We start from the raw sequence: 14,320 nt of genomic DNA, 5'->3' as shown, positions 1-14,320 counted from the left end.
TGAAAGAACTTTTAGCTCCTTGTGTGAAGATCATCATCAGTTCAACGCTATTCTTTAGAGACTCTATGAAATATGCTAGTGCTGTCAATCAGAAGTCATCTGCTAGGCAACATTATGGTATTGGTCTGCATTTTGTTTCAGAACAGAAAGCACTACTAAAACCACAAAAATTGTTAATATTAGGAAAAACACATCAAAGTTTTAATATTCTGGGCAAAGGGTCCTTATCCAGAAGGTGTGCCACAGCAGGAAGAGTTCTGCTCACAGCAGGCTTCTCTAAAATGCAACTGCTACAGCACTAGTCACTCCAATTGACAGAGGTTTCAACTTCAGAACTGGAATTCTTGATGGATTTCAGGCAAGTTATTCAAATGGGATCTAACAGATATGTCTAGTACAGAGGCAAGTGCTCAGAACTGTTGCATGTTTTACTAAAGCGTTTGAGACAAAGCAATAAAATTGCATTAGTGCCAAGAACAAGCTTAGGTTACTAGGATTTTTGTGTGTATGTGTATTTTGGTTATTGCAGTATGTCAAGGAGCTGCAAGAAACTAATCCATTTTGCAGCAAGTCCTTGGCATTGGTTTGGAATAGCAGCACTCAAAGGAGCCAGGTTTTTCCCATGGAAGAGTCCTGTATTACTCAATGCCTGTTTGTGTCATGTAATGCAAATGAGATAACATCTTCTGTTCAAGATGCGGGCTTGCTTCTTGTTGATAAAGGCCACCTCAAATTAGTGGTACTGTCAAAACATACGGTTGTTTCCATCATGCCCCAGGGGCAAGAGAGCTGATTTCTATTTTCCCAAGAAAAATATTTGCCCAAGAAGGCAAGCAATGCTTAAGTTACCAGTATGCATATTCTGAGCAGTAAGTAGTAAACAAGTTCTCAGGCCTGCCATATAATTTTAAGCAATCTCATCCTCAGCTAAGCACACAACAGCTAAAACTGATTACTTAATGTTAGACATGCACTTGTCTCTAGCAAGTTATTCTCAAAAAAAGGAAGAGATAAGCTGGAGTAGTTATCAGAAGAACATAAGGAAGTTTAAAAAGTTACTCATGAGTGGAATGGCCCTCTCCATATTTGAGTATTCTTTCTTCTGAAGGAAAAAAGTCAAAATTGCAAACCCAAACTCATGCTAGTAGATGATACAGATATGCTAGTGTTCATCTATATACTATCTTCCTACGTATTCCAGCCAAGTTCGACCCAAATAGCAGTTTTTGTCCCCCCCCCTTTTTTTTTTTTTAAGAGAAATATATATTTGATAGCCATGCAGCTTGCAATCTTAAAATCAAGTCAGTTGTTCAAATATCATAACTGGAGGAAAAAAAAGAAAATCTACAAACAGAACCACATTTGCCTGCAGTTACAGACATGGTTAAGCACACACTTGAGCTTTGCTAAATACAATAATGTTAACAATAAGGCATTACAGCTATAACAGTGAGACTCCCAGCAATAATACACCATGCAGTTCAGTACAGCATAATTCTTGACAATGTATTCTCCCACCAGTTGGGCTTACTAAGACTTAGTCCTCACGAACCTTATCATCCTTCCTACAGATGGAGTCAAGTAGATTGAGTATAGATTCTTTCAGGAGAATTTTTTTTTTAAAAAAAAAAAAGAGGCTCTAGTGAGAAAGATGGGATTGGTACCTTCAAAAACATTAATGTTTCTTGCTGGGAAATGTGATTGTAATATATACCTTGAAGACTACTCCACATGTTTTAACTGTCATGTCTACCTTAGAAGCAAGCCAATACTTTCAACAGTTTTCTGAACTGACATTCAGTCAGCATACAATCTTTATGTTCACTCAGTGATGGTTAGGAGGAGTCACTGGGTGCTGAATTGCCAAATCAAAGCTTTCTAAAGATGTGAAGCAACATGGAACAGCAATACACAGGATATTTCCCCCCCCCAACATAAGAAGTTTGAAGATTATGAATGTTCAGATGAGTCTTAACTCTAGCCACAGGAGAGTCATTTGGTTTTGTCAGAAGCCAAAGCAGCAAGTCTAAAGTTTGCAGCTGTATCTTATTGCCAGAATTAAGCAGAAGCATATCTAGAATTCAAAATTAAAATCATTACTGAACAGATAGATCTGCTATACAAAAATAGTAGAGAAGTAGAACTGCCTTCTGCCAAGCCTTTGTGGAAAACGCTGCTGACTCCGGTAGTACTTTTACATTGTACTGTTTAACCAAAAAAAAAAATGTCAAGTACATTATCTGAAAGCCGTGTTTGACATTTTTCTGTTGTGGAAATGACAATACCAGCTTAATAGATCTATAAGAGAACGGGAAGTACATCAAGCAAGATCCTAAGCAAGTTTCTTTATGGAGAAACTGAACCCCAAACACCATGCTACATTCTGCTTACTGTTATGGAAGTATCTGTTCTAGCACACACTTTAAAATTTACTTCAGTATGCACACCAATTACTATTTTGTACAGTTTACAATATTATGTTGTCAGAGGCTGCATCTCACAACTGTCAATGAACAAGCTGGACAGATTTTGGTTATTTCAATCTAGGTCTAAGTTTGAGGTATAACATGTTCAGCTGCCACTCGAGTTATTTATTAGTAAATCTTTAATAAAAGTGCATTCTCTGAATAAGCAAGAAAGTGCTGCTCCAACCATCTGACAAGAGAGCTGATGTTAATTAGTGCAATATGGATCATTTACACTTTAAGTAGTTTAGCACAGTTTCCTACTACAGGATGATTTCAGTGACAGAATCCAGCAGTGATGAGCTAATTTAGCTTGAAAAGGTAAGATTAGGGAGCCAGGAGACTGTCAAGGAGTCTCCAGTCTTAAGCAAGCAAGCATTTGTCACTGGTTCTGTGGCTAGGTTCAAGCCACTACTTTTCCACCTTCTAGTGCAAACATCCAAAAATCCCCTTAAGCCTACACTAAGCAGTAAGTCCCTCTGGCTGGAAGACTTATCATTTCATCCAGTTATCAGAACATGCTGCTCTGCAAGTCTTTTCCACAGACTGTCTTAATGGTTGCTATCAGGATTGGGAAGGCTCACTGAAAGAGATGAGAGCTGATCTCTTGTCCTTACACCATGTGTGTTCCTTGATAATTTCCAAAGTATCTCTTTTTCAAGTTGCCAGAAGACATTTATGTCTCCCTTTGCATAATTCTAATAGCAAATCACTACTTGCTATATTTTCACTGTAACACTATGAAGTGTCAATGAGCTTGCTACAAACCACACTGGAAAGACATTCAAGAAAGAAAAGCAGTATTAAGTAAACTTTTGAATGAAGTGGCTGGCTAGTACTTTATTCTTCTATTTCAATATCATTAAATACTGCAAAGAAATTAGCTGTTTTGTGGCTATGACAGGAATCTGGTTAAGTTCAGAGGTTTGCCTACTGTAAATTTTCGATTGCAAATACACCACATTTCTTTACATTAGTTTGTAGTTACATCTACTCTTAATACAGCATTAAGATCATCTGCTTTTGTGCTCAATTGCATTTAAGAAAACTACATGTGGTTTGTCCACATAAGTATCTGCAGTAATGGGAGACTTCAACTGCAAGCACATCAGAACAAATGAACTACAGTAATGCAAGATTACTCTAATCCCTTCTCCTTCAAGGAAGCAGTGAGAAGCAGCATGATTCAACTAATCCATGACACCAGGAAAGAAGCTGTCACCCTTATATCCCTACACTTTTATAAGCATCCCCCTTAAACTACAGCTATTCATACCTGTCTCCTTCCTTCAAGAGGAAGAAATATTATGCACCCTAAAGAAGCACTCTGGAAGAAATCAAATCAACAGTAAAATCCTGACTCTGTAGTAAAGGAAATTGATAGAGACTGCTGTTCAAGAAACTCTAGCTATGTAATCATTTGCTTCTAACAATTTCTTCCAGTCAGACTGTTTCCTTGTCTTCACCATTAAGAAGCTATCACCCAACTGCAACAATGTCCCTACAAAAATCATAATACAGAAGTTAAAGCAGGAACCTCCTGAACTGGATATGGTTGCTTAACTCCAGCTTAAACTATAGTAGTCTTGCCAAGAGATCCAAACCATATTTTTCCACAGATCAGCTCAGTACAGTTACTGCCCTCTTCTTGCTTGTAACCTAATATAGAGTCTCATCTGTAAGCTAAATATTATAACAGAAGAGTTCTAGCCTAATCAATGTACTCCAGCATACATACTCTAACCCCAAGACCTAATTTAGTAGATCATCACCTAATCATGTGGCTGAGGAGCAAAAACTACATTGGATCTATTGTAACACTGAAGTTTCCCACCACTTAGAAGTTCAAATTTCTCAGAACAAAGCCCATTTCTCCTATGCTAGTTACCACCACAACGACTTTAACCTTCAAGGCAGAGAAAGTATGTGGAAAGCCAAGAAAAATTCAAGACAGATTCCAGAGAAATGCTTGTCCTGAAATATAAAGCCTACCACACCACAAGGTTAGAAACATTAAGTCAGTGGTCGCTCCTCAATGCCTAAGCTTCAAAATACAATGAATGACAGCATCAAGTGACACTTACCTCTACTTCCACAGACTGCATCGCTAAATCACATGGTGGTTTTAGTGCTTTAGGTCTTGTTGCATACCAGTAGGTAGTGAGAGCTGCAAAAGCACCAAAACCCATCAACGTATTTGTTGGAAGGGTGCGCACATACTGTCTGACATCACCAAGTTCCGGCATTCGCAGATGTCTAAACAATTCATGTGCTTGCATTGTAGTTCAACGTGGTTGTCGCAATCTTGGAATCTGTTGATGCAAGAGAAGAGTTACACATATAAAGATCTGAATTTCCCTTTTGATTCACTGTTGCTGTGAGTGATGCATATCTTGTCCTACTAGTGTCCCACTACCAAAATATTTTCTGAAACCAAGTAGGCAATACCTTTAGACATTTATAATGCAATTAAGTAATAAGCAATTACTGGCTCTAGAAAAAAAATGAACGCTGACATGAATCAGTTCAAGTTTTGACTACTACTTTGACACTGCATTTAACAGAACTTTCACCTTAGTTTTTGAAGAACAGTATCTAACAGATGTAAAAATAGTTACAGATAGAGTAGCTGTACTGTATGTCAAACAAGAAAGGGGGGGAGGGCTAAGGGAGATACGACTTTCCTTGCATTAAGGAAACAGAATTACACCATAAGAATATCCTACAGTAGCAAGCAGGATTTTTCATCTCTTAAAGCCAAGAAAATAACCTTGGTCTTCCCTACTCTCCCTTCAGTCATGCACAGAAAGCTCACTGCAGCAAGCTGCTTTCACAGCTGACATCTTTCCATAGCACTGCCATAGTAGTTAGCTTCTCATTTCCCCCAGCATGGCATTAACAGTTCATCTTTGGTCATAAAGCAGAATAAAGCAGCATCTAGAGGGGCTTAATGCAGCAACCCACAGCAATGTAAGCAAGCACAGGAAGCACATTGTCACGTTCATACAGAAAAGCTGAGATGAACCTACTCCTCACCAATGCCTCCATGCTAGCTGACATAGATACTCCACGGCAAGAACAGACCATGGAAAAAAGCATTGCAGTCAGTTCAGCTGGTGCTTTCCTCCACAGCCAAGGTCTCCCAGGACGTTCATCACATGTCGAATCTGGCAGCTCCTGCCCACTGGGTTAGAGGTGAGCAGCAGGCAGGCAGCCTGCCCGGGGCCAATTGCAACCCGCCCCAGATCACCCCACCACGCTGAAGGGTGGCCGCCAGGCCTGGCAGCCGCGCTCGCAGATGCCTGCCGCCAGCTCAGCCTCCCACTGCCGGAGGCGGGCTGACAATAGGCTCGGGGTGGGGGGGGGGCAGGAGGGGGGAAATAAAAACAGCAACAGTTATTTGTGTTAAGTTCCCTTTGCTCAAGGACCTGAAAGTTATTTATTCCAGAAAAAAAAAAAAAGGTCAAACTATTTCCTACAGACAATAAAGTTAGTTAAGAAACTAACAAAACACCCAACAAACACTGAAGAACACCAGACATGTTTAAGTAGCTAGAATACACTGTGTAATAATACGCTACCGGAAGACTGGGGGGGGGGGGGCAGGCCAGTGAAATCCAGTCAGGCAGTTACATGCATAGTAGCTTTAAAACCAGCTATGCCAGGTTAAGATTTCACACTTCTACAGAAGTCTCAAGTCTACAATCCACTGTTGAAATCTTCATTATTGCAATCAGTTATTCAACTGGGTAAGAGGAGAGTTGTCTAGTTCATAAGTCTAATCAGTGTTTGGACAAGGATTTGCTAAAGATTGCAAAAAAAATGCCATAGAACTAGTCCAAAAGGTCTGTGCTTTCACAACATTAGCAGAAGGGGAAAGGACCAGGTGGAAACACGGGTGCAGGTAGTGCTAGGCTGGAATTGGGTTCCACCTCCACAAGGGCCACAGACTCCTGGAAAGTCTTGCAGCCTGCAGGCACCTCGGAGCCTCCCTCTTCCCCTCCCCATGTTCATGGCATAGCATCAGGTACAGCACTGCATCACCTAGAGCAAAAAGCCTTTGTGTCACCTGTTGTACTGTGACACAGCAGACTACATCTAAGATCTCATTCAGTTCAACCTGTTGCAGAGGAAGGTAGAAGAAGTGCTTCTGAGTAAATTATAAAAATCTTTTCATCTTTCCTTGGCAGGGGAAAAGAGTTACTGTCTCAATAGCAGTATTACTATGCTCTTGCTTCTTAATGTAAAAAAGTCATGCTCTTAGCTCTTCAGGTTTTAAAGATACATAGACAAAGAGTAAAAATAAAGTCTTTCCAACATGCTTAGCTAATGAGTCAGTTTTAGGTATTCTAGTATATATCTGTCACAAAACTAGACGGAGTATAATGTATAATTGGTAAGAGCAAGCTTAGCTTTCTTCAAGTCACACAATAACTACTTCTGACTTAAACATATTTGATTTCTTTTCTGCATTAGTCATGATGTGTCCTGCATACAGACTATATGATTTGGGAATGCAACATGATTTGAGAGTTATTTTAAAAGGCTGTTGTGCTACTACAGTTTAAATTTAAGTTCACTTCATTCACATAAAAGTCCTACTGTAGTCAAAGAGTTGGTATAATTTAAGACTAGGTAAAGAAAAAATACCACATCTTTTCATTTTCTTGACCAGCTTTTGTAGAACTTACAAAAGATTCCCTCAATATAAACAAAAGCAGTAAGATACATTCTTAAGCAGTTACATTAGCTTTGATAAAGCCACGATATAATGTTTTAATCACACTTTCCACCTCACCACAAGAAAAAAAAAAAAAAAAAAGAAAACACTAGGTTTAAAAACAAAGTTTTCTGCAAGACCAAGCAATGCCTCTTCAGCACTACCTGCTAAGTCATATCAACTCTTGTTTTCTGTACTTAAGAAAAAACCAGAGGCAACAGAGAGAACAAAGTCCCATTTATAAACATTCCAGACAAGAGGGTCCCCTCAAAAGAGGCAGGGCTTCAATGCCTTTCAGTCTTCTTTGATCCATTCCCACATTTGCTTGGCCCATGCTCCCCTTAGTTTTGGGAAGCATCTGATTCTCCAGGGTCTAAGGGGAGCAGATAGAGCCTTGAGATCCAGATCCTAGCTTGCTTGAGAGGGCCTATGTATCTAGCTCTCTGCTCCTTTCCTCACCCACTGTGCTCAGCTGGGTCTGCTCACCCAAGACAAGCAAAACAGTCTAGCAACACTTTATGGAATTCACTCCCCTCTGTTACTTCCACTCTCCAGCATGCAGACTAACTTTGAGAGACCTTTCAGTTTATACAGTCTGCTTGTGCCTGGACACTCCCAAATCCCTATCTACATGCCTCCATATTTTTAGGTTTCATTAAGCTCTTCCCCCCACCCTTCCTCTCAATCATTAGTAGACTAAAGAAAGTAATCAGTAAGCTATTAGCTTTTGCTGCATATCAGCATGAACCATCCACTTGGAAAAAAGCACTTTTAACCACTCTCCCATGGGAAACCTAACACTTAAGGAGACAGTTGTGCTATGCTAACAAGACTAATTGACTCAAGCAGTAGTAATACCATGCTTTTTACAAACTCAAGTACCACAATTACTTCTTATCCAAATGGGATCTACACTGCAAGTACTGTACTGAGAAACTTGGTCCTAGTATGAGACAGTATGCAGGAACTAATTGCAATTCATGGCTGGAGACCCAAAGGAAGCAGATCCCTGATAAGAAAGGCCAGTCTGATACTCAAGTTGCTACATGTAATCAACAAACCTGGAACAGACCAAGCAATATTTGAGCATTTTTGAGGTTCTCCCCACTACCACCAACACAACCATTAACCTTTGTTCGGTTTTAGTTAGAAAACAAAAACCTAATACATGGAAGAGAGGTTCTAAAGAGCAACAAGACAGAACTACTTCAGAGATAATTACCTGGCCTGGCCGCATCTAATAAAACAGCAGTTCCCAACATTCAGCCTGTGAAAGTATCTCTCTGAATTCATCATATCAGTTCAGTTTGAGTCCTGCACCACTTGGACAAAGAAAGCTCTCTTTTCACACACACACACACAAACCCTGCAACACCCAAGACTCATTCTTTACAGCAGAGCCAGTATCTCAAGGCAACGGCCCAAGTTGGCAGAACTCAGTCGTTCTTTGCTGCTCCTACTCTCGGCATACAATGGGCTATTTACAGAGGACAGCAGCCTCCCCATTGTCTATCCATAGCCAGACATCGTTCGAGTGCAACGGAAGAGAACAGGAGAGCAGCCGTCAGCTCCTTTAGTGCAAAGAAAACCACCCCCAAGAACCAGTGGCTTCTTTTCATCTCCACCCTTAAATGCAAGTGAGTAGCAGAACAACACTGAGGTGACCTGCCATACAGTAAAGTTCACCATATGATATAAAAGGAGAGGATGCATTATTTCTGTAGCCTCTTACAGGCAGAAGAAAGCCATAAGGTAAATTACCTATGAGTAATAGGGCCCTGAAGTTCTCTAGATGCTTTGTGTATGTTATACTGGAATTGGAAACCAGCCACCCATATATCCTCCAAGTTATCCTGGTAACCATTAGCCATTAGTTTATCATTTTTACTGCTGCAGGTTACTCTGTAGAACTCCCAGGGACCTTTTCAGTACTAAAGTCCTTCTCCACTCATCCTTTAAAAGTGGAAGTGCAGCATCATGTTCTACCTTCTTTATTGAGTACAGAAAGGGCAACAAGTAGCTTTGGCTATTGACAAGACTGGTTGTGCTGTCAGATTAGGAAGGTGATCTAGCACAGAATAATTTACCTGGAATAGTTTTGATCCTAGTTCTCAGCTAGATCAACTCTCTTGATGTCCAGCTATCCATTAGCTCCCTGAAAGAAACAGGACAGTACAGCCGTGGGAAAGAAAGGATGGACAGCTGTAAAACTACATCTTAAGCATGCAACTTTAAATACATTCAATGTAAGTCCTCCCAAGATTTTCTTCCCTGCCCCAAAGCCAAAGAAATAACTTGACTGAGGTCTTGTAACTATAATACAGCCAAAACTGCAATACAAAAAAAAGCAAGCCACAACCACCCTCATGATGCTGCACAGAACAGCAGCATCTGTGTTCCTGAAGGGGAACTGAAGGGGATTTCCCCAGTTTAAGCCTCCTATAACATCAACTCTACAACCAAATGTCTTGCACAGTGCAGCTGAAGACTGTCACATATGACATGTGGGTCTGGCCTCAGCCACAAAGGCCTTTCCTGAACAAAGGAAATATTTTTATTTAGGAGGAGCTCTGTTGTTGAACAGTATGGTCCTCACACTGTTCCAAATTAAAAAAATCTAAATCTCTCACTTTACCTGATGTGGCCTAGACTCTCCCTCAACCAGGTTTCAGAGCTAAAAACTCCCCTATATAGCAGTAACTGCCAGATTCACTTTCTTGCAGAGGTGAAGAGGAAGGAACGAAAAACCTGTCATTGAGGAACCCATCCCACACCTAGGCAGCAGCCAGGAGACCCCTATTGTTCATCCACCTCCACCCTGCCACAACAGCTCCACAGTCAGACTCTGACCAAATACAGCTGGTGTTATGCAGCAGTTTAGGTTGTGTTTGGTGGTTCAGCTTCTGCTCCTGCATTTAGGAGAAACCAGAGGACTGAATGGAAGCCAGCTGCAAACTAAATTCAACAAATCTTCAGTTGAAGAACAGCAATTTACCTTACTAAGATGCAGCTGAAGAAGTTAAGACTCTTGCTGCAGCCTCTGAAGACTGCTACTTCTGACACTGATGTACCAAGGCTATGCCCCTCTGCTAGGGAAGTCACAACCCCATCCTCAGACGTTTGGCTGCAGTCCCCTCACACGGAACACCTCTATTCTTGCCCCTTAATGACGTCCAACAATATCAGTGCACACCAAGAGGTCACTGGAGTTTATTCAAGTTCATGAGCTGAATGACATGACAAGAGCCAGCTCTGTGTCCTTTTGTGCACTTAAGGCACACTGTGTCCTTTAAGTAAACCGGTAACACCATGTATTAGATATGTCCCACTAAAACCCTTAACAGAATAATCAGTTGAAGACTTTCCTTTGATCTGCACCTATACACATTCTGGATCACTAAATCTTATTTTCAAGGATAGAGAGATGCTTAAAAAGGAGTAATTTGTTTCAAAATGTCTATATTAGAACCACATCCCTACAGCTCTTAGTTGTCAAGTTCTCCCACAGCACTTGGGCCATTAGGACACTCCTATGTTAAGATCTCTCAATCCAAATATAGTTTAAATAGCAATTTACCTCTGTAGGGTGATTGTTACAAGCCAGCAGTTTCCTAGTGGCATTAACAGCTTGACTAGATTATAACTTGAAGCTAGCTGTTCCAGGAAAACACTACTATTCAGAGAGACCAGCATGCACATAAAGTGAATACATGCTTCAAGTGCTCACCTGAGACTGTAAGAATGAATTTGTTGCCCATACTTCTGCCACCTTAAAATCTAACAGAACAGTAACTGGGTCAGGCACATTTAAGTGATGTTGCATCACACAGGGTAGTGTTTACATTCCAAATCCTTAGAAGGAAGTAAAGAGCTAAGATACACAACCTGTAACACTAGGATACCACATTGATTAGTAAATACTTACTAGAAGTGACTGGTTCACCAGACAGTGACAAGCACCACAAGAAACAGTAAGAGAAACCAAGCAACTCTTTGACCTCAGGTATTAAAGCATCACTACAGTTCCTTCCAAGTCAGTGATACTAAGCATTTTCTTCTAGCTTTCCTAGGAAACTAATCCCTCCTCACTAGTCTATTAATACAATCCAACTGTAGAGGCCAGGTTTTCAAAGCAAAGCACATGCACTATCAAACTGAAAAGCTTAAGAGGTCTGAACTTAAGAATTGTAATTCATAGTAAAAGATTCCCAGCTTTTTTTTGTAAGCAGCTTTTTGCACAGGACAGTGTCACACACTTCTACTCTAAGTCTTTAACAAGGGCAGCCAACTATACAAAGATCTTTTTCTCCAAATCAAAACTACGCAAGCTGTTTTCCAATAATGATGAACAAACCATCAGTACTACTAAAAGCTTGAAATCAGAAATGAGTGTTTTAATATCATATTCTGTCATTTGAAGATGAATGAGCTTCCAACATAAAATGAAGGGCAGCAAGAGACAAGAAGCTTTTGTGTTATCAAGCGTCCTAGCTTTAGATCAGGCAGATCTGCAGAAATGCAAACACCTCCATCTGCAGCCAGGTTTCATACTACCATCTTTAAAGGTCAGTGCTGTATAGCAATGCTTCCTTTCCCAACAACACAGCAAACTCTCATGCAGTACCATTTATCATCGGACAAACTACCTCCCTTCCTATTTGTGAAGATTTCTGTGGAGTTACTAGTGGTTATATTTAACATGTAAAAATATTTAGTGTATGTTTACTTGTAGAGTAAGTTGCACTACTTGGAAGTCATTTGTGAGCAAAGATTAGCTTCCTTATTCTATCAAAAGTCCATGATTTAATCAAGCAACATCTCTCCTTCAGAGAGAGGCTCTTCCTCTGTCACTGCTGCACGCCTGAAATATTTGGTGCTATTAGCCCTTATTGAGCCTGTTTCAGTCAGCTCTATTCCTGAGACTAAGGAAAAGCCCTACTGTATTCTGTTGCTCGCATTAGCCCAGGAGTGCTGTTCTCTTCATAGGCAAGAGAGAAGAAACAGTTTACTGTTCCCCACTCACAATTAACAGACTCAGGAGAGAGAAGGTATATAACCCACCACCTTATCTCTAAAAGCCAAAGCAGTATTGATTTCTAGTGGATTGATTAGATAGGAAAATCAGCTGCAGGGGCTTCTGTCTAAGAAACAGGAGATTAGCCAGGTAACTATTTTAAATAGTTTTCAGTCATCTGTTTTGAATTACTAGTTTTGTTTTTTGCTGATATCAACCTTGTAGTTGTCCTTGAAGTTCAAGGCTGCTGGGGGTTTGCTTCTCAAGAATTGATGACCTACTTCCAACCTCACGTTGGCTGATTGGTAGTTGTTAAACAGTACCTTCCAAATTTAGAAGTTGCCTTTTACATTCAATATATTTGCTGCAGTTCTCAGAATAGACTAAGGCCATTTGCTTAAGACCTTGAATTGAGTACACTACACACAACAGCTATTTATATTTACAAGCTTTTGGTGTTGCATTAGCCATTCTCAGACATTTTCATATTTGAATATAAACAAGCAAGATATCTTTTGAAGTCTAAAGAATCAGCCAGTAACAGTATAGGTCCCTGAAGAACTTGGTGTTTAATATGTTTTTTGGACAATACAGTTATTGCTGATGAAAGGAAAAAATAAGTATTTCTGTAATGCTTTCTTGCATCTAAAAGTTCATGTGTAATCTGAAAGTGTGCTCTAAAGGAGACAGGAGACAGTGCTACTCCCTGTAGAGCAATACAGATATAAAAAAAAAAAAGTGTTCCATGAGTATATTAGCAGGTACAGATAGAGAACCAGGGAGCTTCAAGTTACTTCAGACTTCACTCCTTCCTATCACAGGGTCTGACCAGCACATCCTGGACTCTACCCCAACACATAGATGTCTTTAGATAGATTGAAGGGTCCAAAGGTGCCTCTGCAATGCTCTAGACAGCCCACAGACTTGCCCTTCAGAAATTCAGAAGACTAAGTGCTGTAATTCCTGTTTAAGAAAACAAAGGATATGCACCTTAGAACAAAAGCACTGTTGAACAAGGATACACCTCTATACTGTAGCACTGCAAGTCCTACCTAACAGGAAAAATAAAAGCCCAAAAGCCAAAGCCACTCAACCCAAAGCTGAAAGCACTCTCCCTCATGCTACACTGTAGTAAGCACTCCCAACTGCATATATTAAAAAAAAAACACACATGCTTCAAGCATGTGCTCTACTTGCGCACAAGAGAAAACCCTTCTCACAATATACAAGACAGGGTCCAGCAACTAAGTGCTACAGTTTTCCGCTTAATATTCTGCGCTTCTGTTTCTCAGTTTAGGAAGAGGAGAGAGTACAGACCACAAAATCCTACTCCGCGAGCAAGGAGCCGGCGAGGGCAGCACGCATCCTGACGCTGGAGTTGTTTATCTCGCCTCGGCCACGCTGTGCCACAGGAACACCGCAGCGCCCGAGCTGGAAACAATACTCGAAGGGGGTCAGAGACAACAGGCTTCGCTCCTCCGAGAGGCTTCCGTGCTCAGGGGAAGCCAAGCTGCCTTAGAAGTCGTGCTCCAGAGGCAGACCTGCCGGTGCGCTCCGCGGCGCGGAGAACGGAGCCGCGGAAGCGCGGCCGAGCCGGCACGGCCCGGCGGCCCTCCGCAGCGGCGGAGCCCGCCTCGGCCGAGCCCCGCGGCTCCCGGCCGCCCCCGGCACGGCGCGGGCGGGCAGGGCCCGGCCCCGCGAGCCCACCGGGCCGCGCCGCAGGTGACAGCGCGCCGCGCAGGCCGCCCCAGCCCGGCGGAGGCCGCCGCGGGGCTCCGCGGATGGGCCGGGCCGGGCCGGGCCCGCGGCCTCGCCCCGCGGCGGCGGCGGCGGCTGCGCCCCCGAGCCCCGCTCACCTCCCAGCTGCGACGGCCACGACGAGAGAAGCACTGCGAGCCGCTCTCGCGGCGCCGCCCTATTTAAGCGGCGCACGGCGGGAGCGGCGCGTGCGCGCGCCGAGCCGCCCCCCCTCGCCCCGCCCCCCCGCCGCCGCGCCCCGCCCCCCTGCCGCCGCGCTCGCGGCCCCGCCCCCGCCGCCGCGGCCCGGCCCGGCCCGGCGCGGCCCGGCGGAGCGGCGCTGACGCGGCCTCTCGCACAGCAGCGGGCCTCGCGCGCGCGAGC

At 42.5% G+C, this 14,320-nt stretch overlaps 1 protein-coding gene across 5 annotated transcripts in view; it reads right to left on the bottom strand.

The window, feature by feature from the left end:
• ACSL1 (acyl-CoA synthetase long chain family member 1) overlaps nt 1-14,320 on the bottom strand; it is a 55,928-nt gene that overhangs the window by 29,657 nt on the left and 11,951 nt on the right. Inside the window, exons 1-3 of one of the 5 annotated variants that reach the window (XM_062575737.1) lie at nt 13,517-13,704; nt 9,273-9,340; nt 4,550-4,777 (exon numbers count right to left, since the gene is read on the bottom strand). In XM_062575737.1, the coding sequence (XP_062431721.1) occupies nt 4,550-4,744 (195 nt within the window). In that variant the 5' untranslated portion in view covers nt 4,745-4,777; nt 9,273-9,340; nt 13,517-13,704. Of the gene's footprint in view, nt 1-4,549; nt 4,778-5,501; nt 5,659-9,272; nt 9,341-13,516; nt 13,705-14,055; nt 14,075-14,320 lie in introns of those variants that run through there. The other 4 variants (XM_062575741.1, XM_062575738.1, XM_062575739.1 and 1 more) reach the window with 4 other exon arrangements.

Source organism: Rhea pennata, chromosome 4 (genome assembly GCF_028389875.1).
Source record: "Rhea pennata isolate bPtePen1 chromosome 4, bPtePen1.pri, whole genome shotgun sequence".
Taxonomy (NCBI): Eukaryota; Metazoa; Chordata; class Aves; order Rheiformes; family Rheidae; genus Rhea; species Rhea pennata.
This window is presented reverse-complemented; position numbering and strand designations above follow the sequence as displayed.